At 33.2% G+C, this 8,954-nt stretch overlaps 2 protein-coding genes across 2 annotated transcripts; both read right to left on the bottom strand.

The window, feature by feature from the left end:
* Positions 1-924: 924 nt before the first annotated feature.
* On the bottom strand, positions 925-5,068 carry LOC110875366. Its single transcript, XM_022123563.2, has 8 exons — positions 5,008-5,068; positions 4,851-4,916; positions 4,531-4,743; positions 4,369-4,422; positions 3,677-4,115; positions 2,456-2,825; positions 1,886-2,303; positions 925-1,790 (listed from the first exon to the last, which is right to left on the bottom strand). The coding sequence occupies exons 1-8, from the start codon at positions 5,066-5,068 to the stop codon at positions 925-927; spliced, it is 2,487 nt and encodes an 828-aa protein (XP_021979255.2).
* Positions 5,069-6,176: 1,108 nt separating this feature from the next.
* Positions 6,177-8,736, bottom strand: LOC110875367. Its single transcript, XM_022123564.1, has 10 exons — positions 8,726-8,736; positions 8,451-8,610; positions 8,086-8,353; positions 7,911-7,974; positions 7,488-7,620; positions 7,194-7,402; positions 6,972-7,092; positions 6,645-6,836; positions 6,469-6,555; positions 6,177-6,398 (listed from the first exon to the last, which is right to left on the bottom strand). Exons 1-10 carry the CDS (start codon positions 8,734-8,736, stop codon positions 6,177-6,179), a joined length of 1,467 nt encoding a protein of 488 aa, XP_021979256.1.
* Between the last annotated feature and the right edge of the window lie 218 nt (positions 8,737-8,954).

The following is an 8,954-nucleotide window of genomic DNA, read 5'->3' as shown; positions in this document are numbered from 1 at the left end:
TGATGGTGTTATGGTGGTGGTGGGTGGTGGATGAAGTGTGAGAGAGGTGGTGTGCCAAGGGATGAGAGAGAATGAAGCCAAGCTCCTCTATTTATAGGCTGAACAGAACGCTGGACACGGCCCCGTGTTCGCTGAACACGGCCCCGTGCCCGTCTGACATTCTCTCTCTTCATTAATTGTAATTGCGAATTACAATTAATGCGCCTGCTGTACTTTCAACACGCCCCCGTGTCCGCTGGGCACGGCCCCGTGGTGAGCAATGGAAGCTTCTACTGGTTTGTCTTTTCTGCTGCTTCCTGGGCACGCCCCCGTGTTCACTGGACACGGGGCGTGTTCAGACTCTGTTTCTCTTCTCTTTGTCTTGGGAGGTGCCGTTGAGGGTCCGGGCAGTTCACTTTTGTTCCTTTTCTTGTATTTATGGTAGATTTAGTAGTCTTTTTGCTTCTTTTGTGATTTTGAGCTCATTTCATCCTGAAAATACAAAAGGAAGACAAAAACACTCTTTTTCCAACATTAGTACTTAAAAAGGGTTAGTTTTATGCCTTAAATGATGTGTTTTATATGTTGCATTTTACACACATCAGGGATCTTCAGAATTGTCTGCGTTGTAAATTACTTATGAATAAATTTATCACACATGGTTCTGAGATGTAAAACACAATAGAATTTATAAAGTTTAAACCAAATAAAGTTTAAACAAAATAGTAATTAAGAAAATATATATACAACTATACTTAGAACGGTGGAAGTTAAAACTCAGAAAAAACAATGATTACAAGCTAGTAAAAACTTCTTTGTAAACGGCATTAGAAGTCTTATTTGTTGGTTTTCCATCAGCGTCGAATATTAGTATTTTAACGCCTTCTCTGGTCTTGACCCTTGATAATGCAACGTACAACTGACCATGAGTGAAGACAGGATCTTTCAAATAAAGACCAACCTTTGAGTATCCAAACATCTATCTTTAAGTATCCAAACAAATTTGGAAGGAAACTCAACATAAGTCAGCTTTCTAGCATCTTCATTTGTCTCGTTCAACTTCATCCATTGCACAAATATTGAAGAAGCAACAGAAGGCTTGCTTAAAACATTATCAGTATCGTCATCCGCACCATACACAACATTCTGTTGGTCCGGCAAATGAAAGGGAAGTCTCAAAACAGCAGGATACCTATAATGAACCTCATTAGAGAATATTCTCCAGGATGCCTCACACGCTGAAATATATCTACAATCATAATACTCCTTGATCTCGTCTTTTGGCTTTTCCTTAATGGTTGAATTTGTATCACCAGAAACTACCGCAGTAGCCATATCAAGGCCTTTATTAATGTACTTGAACAAATATTTCACTGAACCGGCTTGATTACGCCATTCAACATTAATGTGTGCTTGATATCTTTTCAAAAGCCTTTTCTTATAAGGAACAACATTTCTGTTGTCTAATCTAACACCAGATTTTATAATTGTATGACCTGAATCTCTTCTTCTGTATACAGGAAAACCACTTGAATCAATCATTGTATGTGGTGTGAATTTCTTCGGGAAGTTTTTTGAACATCTTTTATCAACCATGCAAGGACAATTCAAATTAGCATTCCCACACGGACCATGAATCATATAATCAGTCACAAGAGAATAAAGTTTAGGATCTTCTTTTTTATTGGAAATCTCAGCAGAAATAAATAGATCTATGTGATCAATGGTTGGAAGTTTGTGATCGACCTTCATGAATAAGCATATATGTGCATGAGTAAGACCACGCTTTTGAAATTCTACTGTATAAACAACTAAATAAAAAGGAAAAATAAATAGATTTAGTAGTTGATAACCTTGATTTCAAAATATATATCAGAGGATAAGATGTGAAAACGAAATAACATACCAACGTTAATCTCACCGAAATACTTAGAATCCTTCAAATCTTTGAGTAAGGAATCAAGCTTCATTTTAAACAATCGACACAATATGCCAGGCCTGTCTTCGGCTTTGATGGTTGAATCTTTTAGAAATCTTTTTACTTCTGGCCACTTAGGATTACACGTTATAGTTATGAAGAAATCAGGGTACCCATACCACTTACATAAGGCCATTGCATCGAGGTAATTTTGTTGCATGAATCTTGCACCACTAGTAAATGAAGAAGGAAGTATAACAGTCTTTCCAGTATTTGTTAAAACTTCCTTACCTTTAGATTTATGCTTTTGAAGATTCTCAAATGTTTCAGAGCGAAGGTTCGCTTGTTGCCTCCGGATGTAATTCAGTCTTTCGCTCTCAATCATTGTGTACGCATCAACCAAAAACTGTTGTAACAACCTTCGACCATTTAAAATTAAGGAAAATCCATAAGTTCTATCCTGGATCCTATATGAAAAAAATTCTCTCATTGTGCACTTTGGTTTTATTTTCTTTTGTGTAGACATAAAATCTCTATGAGGAATATCAACTCTATAACCATCATCACCATATCGGAAAAGTAACGGATATTGCAGAGCAAGATACGATGGTTGTAATTTGCTAATACGCTGGAGCATTCCAGACGAGTTTCGACAACAATATTAGGATGGTCTATAGCTTTATCTATGTCTCCGACAACCAAAGCAGCAACTTCAGATGTGGTGGGTAAGTTATATGTCCTGCCGTCTTTTTCTCTTCTATAAATAAGTCGCAGACTAAGGTTGGCCTCTGGAGATTGGTGAAAATGGTCTCTGACCATCCTATATATCTTAACCAACATATTTTGTGAATCTAATAAAGCCCTCAAATACTCTATCATTTCGACATCAAGTTCTTTATCAGTAGGCGATGAAGGTTTGGTTCTTTTGCTGTTAAAAGAAAAAAAAACAACAAAACATTAACATAACTATAATAGTATCTCGTTTTATAAAAACTTAAAGAATATATTGAGAAAAAGTAACATTTCAGTTTACCTATAACCACTCGTGAGTTTAGATTGAATAAACCAAACTACTGTTTAGTACTAAGTCAAACAACAGATGGAAACCTTGTAAGCACTGCTAGTTATTAAAACACTGATGGTACTTAACAACTGATAGTGAACTACTGATGGTTAACAATTGCTGTTGTAGTAAGCAGTGGATAGAGAATAAGTGATTAAGGATTAAGTGTTAAGGAAGAGCAGTGGTTAACAAATGCTGATACCAGCCCATAACTTATAGAATATGTTGAGAAAAAGTAACATTTAAGTTTACCTACAACCACTGATGAATTTAGAATGAATAAAGCAAACTACTGTTAAGTCGAACAGCTGATGCAAACCTTGTAAGCACTGCTAGTGATTAAAACACTGATGGTACTTAACAACTGATAGTGAACTACAGATGGTTAACAAATGCTGTTGTAGTAAGCAGTGGATAAAGAATCAGTGATTAAGGATTAAATGTTAAGGAAGAGCAGTGGTTAACAACTTCTGATACCAGCCCAAAACTTATAGAATATGTTGAAAAAAAGTAACATTTCAGTTTACCTACAACCACTGATGAATTTAGAATGAATAAAGCAAACTACTGTTAAGTCAAACCGCTGATGGAAACCTTGTAAGCACTGCTAGTGATTAAAACACTGATGCTACTGAACAACTGATAGTGAACTACTAATGGTTCAATTTCTAGTTGTTCTTTAACAGAATAGAATGGAACTTAGAAATCACTCGTACCTGAATAATGCCTGTCTGTTTGTTATTTCATTTTCGGTATCATGTATGTATAGCTGACAAAACTTAGCTTCATTTCCATCTGGAGGTTTGAGACTACCCATGCAATGATAGTTTTGGCCACTGATACGATATATAAATGGAGCATTGCCCTTGTTGATATTAGAATCAACCTTTTTACCCATAGATGTAAAAGAGAACATAGAGTTATATCGTCTTATGTTCTTTTGGAAGAACTTGCTTTTTACATTTGAGGAAGAAAACAAAATTTGATAAGACGGATGTGAATCCTTTAAAGACGGTAGCTGAACTTTACCATACCCACAACACATACTATAACATAGCTTATTTATAGTTAAACGACCTTTTCCACCTTCTGATGTCCATAACTTTGCACTACAAAGCTGACATGTAAGCACTTGGTCACCATGGTCCAAATAATCTGTTAAAAAATGATTGATAGTTATATTACAGGTGGCATACAACAAATGTCCTAAAACAGTAAAATAGATTAAAACCTTTAGATATCCCTTTATAAGGATCTTAATCAGTGCACAAAAACACATTGTCTTCATCTGAATCCAAATTCAGCATAGGTACAGGAGTACTATCACGTTTCTTGTGCTGGAGGTTACGTTTACCAGAAGACAGCCGTGTAAGGATAGAGGTACTACCCAATATAGGCTAATTTTTACTGCTAATGACGCTAGAAGTAATGGAATATCGACAGTTGCTATCTAACGGTGTACCTATGTTTATGCCGTTAAACATTCAATATTTAAACATACATGTTAGTACACGTATGTTGTTTAATAACGTATTTATCAAAAGAAATAATAAAGAAACAAAATACAAACCTGGTGTAGTTGAAATTAAAGAACCAGTAGCATTTCTAACTGCTCGACGTGCAATAGAGTACATATGTTGGTTTGTAGTATCAGAACATACCAGCAAATTTGCATTGTCAGAAAAGATGTTACGAATAGTCGTTGATGATGAGGATGCATTCTTTGATTTCTTATTATCAAGTATTACTTTTCGAAGCTTACGCCTTTCAACCGGTGAAGTAACTGAATAACAGAGAAAGTATAATATGTATGAAACACATAAGAATCAGTCCCCTTGAAAACATAAAACGGAAAAAAGTATACGTATAAGCAAATTCAAGAGCTATTACCATTTGTGATATCTAAAAGAGGAGATCTATTTGAGATATCTGAAAGAGGAGTTCTCATAAGAGGACCTACAAAAAAACCAAGTAGAATTATCATTTCAATCTGAAATCTGATTTTGTTTTGGAAAATGATGAGTTAAGAAGTTAGCATTGCACTTACTGTGTAAATTTCGTTGAGATGAATTAGCAGCTGTAGAAGATGAACGTGAATTCTTTGACATTGCATATGTGAGAGAAGGAGAAGGATTCAAAAGACGAAAGAATAAAAGATCAGGAACATTAAAAAATAGAAGCAAACTGTGGTTTTTAAATTTTGAATTATAATATGTCATACCTAGGGATTCACATATCCTCAATAAATTATAATATTCCATTTTATCATTTTCTAATTAAAAATCATTTCATGAAAAACAAAATAGAATTGTTTCAAATTGTTGAATTAATTATTTCAAGAAATCTATTACATTGAGAAAACATTAACAACAAATTTTGTAATCTTTGTAGAATGTAAATCGGGTGTCCATCAGTTAGGTTTATGGTTTATTTGTATATGATTCATAAAATATTATTATCTTTATTTAATACATAATTAAGTTAAACGGTTTATTTTTCAGTTATCCCAATAAACCAAACAAAACAAATAAAATAAAACGTGGATCCATAAACCGAACAAAAAACCGAATAAAATGTGTTTCGGTTTATGCTTCTTACTTGGTTACAGTTTTTCTCAACACCCTACTTGGAATCACTTAGACAAAATTTGAAGTATATAAATAAGCTATTGAATGAAATGACTTATATAAATTATTGGGAGAAAAAGGCACAAATTAAATATTTTTTAAAAACTGTAATATATGACGAATACTTATTAAACCTTAGTGGCCAGGGATAAAGGTAAAAACCAATAAAGAACAACCACAACCACTGATAATCCTATATAAATTATGAGATAAGATGATAAAATTAGAAATGCTTAAAGATTACAAATGTTCCTAGATAAAAAAGTTGTTATTTGGGTTTATACAATATATATTATAAATTGTTGCTTCTCTTCATACACATAAGTTTTAAACATAAATATTGAATATTGAATATCTCAATATTTATTTAACAAATACATTATAATATGCAAAGAAAGGTCATACTCATTATAATATTAGAACAAAACAGTATAATAAGCAGATAAGTTTTAGGCAATTCAAAACCACACAATCAGTCTAAAACATAACAACACCAAACACCCAAAACCAACAAAACGAAAACCATAATGTCAACGTGGCAAAAGCATATGAAATCAACACGTAAATGTTTTCGAAAAGACAGAGAAAACTATTTTTCAATCTTCGGAATCAAAAGCTTCGAAACACCAGCATCTTCATCCTGAGACAGTTTATCACTCATGCGGCGCTTTGTCGAGGAACAACCTAATGCATCATCTACGTCGCACACTTCACGAATATTACGTTTTGTTTCGTCAGAAGAGGGATTCTTATTGCCTACGAGTGCTTTGGATGCTGGTGTAACATTGTCACCGCTGCATGACATCTCATCCTGAAATAAAAAGACAATAAGTATTAATGTTTCGAAAAATTTAGTACAAATAACTAAATTCTTATATTACCTTCATAAGGTCAACAGGAGTAGACAAACTGCATGAATCTGGAACATCTAACGATTCGGACTGCTCATGGTTTATGTACATAATACACTGTAACATAAAATACACACAATAGTATAAATCTGTTTAAAAACGATATGACTATAAAATGAAAAGAATGAAACAATGAAGATTTAAACCTGGTTAAGATTGAATTTGGCGTAGAGCGCGGCAAGGATCTCATCATCGTTAGTGGCCATTGCAATACCATAGTTTTCAACCTGATGCTCAATGTTATAGTCTTTAACATTTATGATGAACGCATACTTCTTTCCAATCAATGTGTCAAAAATCTCAGGATATGGGTTCGGTATCTCTCCAGAATTAACAACCTATGATTTTATAAAAATTAATATAAATTACTATGAGCACAATGATTCCATAATTGAGAACCTACAATTTTATAAAAATTAATTTTAAATTATATTTACTACATGGCCAAATAACTGAATGCATGTATTTATTACCTGATCTTGGATTGCAAGTAACTCTTTGGCAGATTTCTTAAGAATCTTGTAAGCTTCATAATCAAAGAGTGTCAAAGACACAGTACCAGAAGAGTCTTGCACCCTGATAGGTACCTTGAAGCTATCAAAGTTAAAAACAAATGAAAACATTAGTATTACTAATAACAGAAGTGTGGTTCATATTAGTAATTAGTATAAGGAAATAAAACTGTAATCTCAAACCGCGGAATAGAATAGATGTCAACTGCTTCACATTTATCATTTGTACACACCAAAGCTTTTGTATGATCAACATCAAATGAACCATCCACATTCTCTTTCGTTACAAATCTTTCCTCCACACTGGACTTACAGTGGTTACAACCATTGTAATACCAAAGTTTATCAGTGCATATGGTTGTGATTGGGCCGAGAACCAAAACCTTCATTGTCTACCGATATCAAACAAAGATAATAATCCTTAGAAAAGACTATAAAAAAACTCAGCATGTAAAATACTTATAAGAAAATACACACCGTTAATATGGTTCCAAGGAAACCAATAAGCATGAAATCAGGGTTATTAAGGAACTCATCTTCAACACTTGAGATAACGTAAGAACCAACATGCTCATTTGATGAAGATGAAGCAGAAATTTTCTCTACATACCTAAACAGATTCATGTGATCAAATTAAAGAGTAAAAAGTAAATGTAAAAGCAAAATAATGCTGTTTAATGTTTATATTCATATTACTAACTACACCTCTTCCTAAAATTTCGTTTATTTGCTTCCGCTGAACATGTTGGTTTACATATAAACTCATTGTTGGTACATTTCATTAATAATTGGTAATTTCATTTTTAAACTTGATATGAGTTCAACATGAGTAGTGGCTCGTTATTGGTTTGTCACACGCCTAGCGGGGTTTTCCACGAGTGGTTTTTGGGGGTGTGACACTTGCTCCCATCCTTCTTTGTTGTATCCTCTAGATTGAAACATACTTCCACATAACCAATCCAATCTATAAACAAAAATATATTGTTAAAAGAAAACAACATTAAGAAGCGATAACATGAAAAAACAAAACAATAAGACAAAACATTACATATATATCATATAGTGATTTACATACCAATAACTGTATTAACTTCAATTTTATTTTGAACAACATCCTTGAGGTTAACGAAATTAAAACGGTGTTTTGGTCCAGACCAGTCAAGGCATTTCTCAATAGAAGTATAGGAATACAGAGATATTTTGTCATTTCTGTTGGTATACTTAGCAGAGGACTTATTAGCAGCAAGAGACGGTTTGGTGATAAGAAGACATTGATCGAGCTGAAGGAAGTCTTTGAATCTTTCTAGCATCTTATGCAGACAGCTGGCTTGTATCATAGTTCCCTAACAATATAAAACATCCGATTAAATAAAAAACGTGTTATATAACATTTGTGTATTCAAATGTCCAAAAAAATTATAAGACAAATATATACAGTACCATCTCATCCATGAAGATCATATCAAGGCGATATGTTTCATTTTTGTTTTGATTCATCATCTTCCTCGACATGGTAACAATCTTCACTCTGATCGAATAGTTATTTGAGAATGTATTAAGATCGTTAAGCATGCTAACCTTTGCAACCTTCATTTGAAGACTGTACATACAAAAAGGAATAAGTAAAATATATCTATTGATAAACGTAATATGATAATACAATTCGCATGGATGTTCATAAAAAAATACCACTGATATATGGAATTCAAGCTTACCGATTCTCCATTCACAATTTAGATTGAATGCAATGGCAAATGGGTTTTGAAAGGTAAGTAGTGCATATCCTTATATCCTGCTTTGTTAAAGTAATTAAATATTAGAAATGATATGGAAAGTAGGAAAAAAAAGAGAAAGAACGTAAATTTTAAATTACCATTTTGCATATTTTGAATTTCAAAACTTATTGATATTATCAGTAATTACTGATTTGATTTGAAAGCAATT

The sequence above is a fragment of the Helianthus annuus genome, chromosome 9 (assembly GCF_002127325.2).
Source record: "Helianthus annuus cultivar XRQ/B chromosome 9, HanXRQr2.0-SUNRISE, whole genome shotgun sequence".
Lineage (NCBI taxonomy): Eukaryota > Viridiplantae > Streptophyta > Magnoliopsida > Asterales > Asteraceae > Helianthus > Helianthus annuus.
This window is presented reverse-complemented; position numbering and strand designations above follow the sequence as displayed.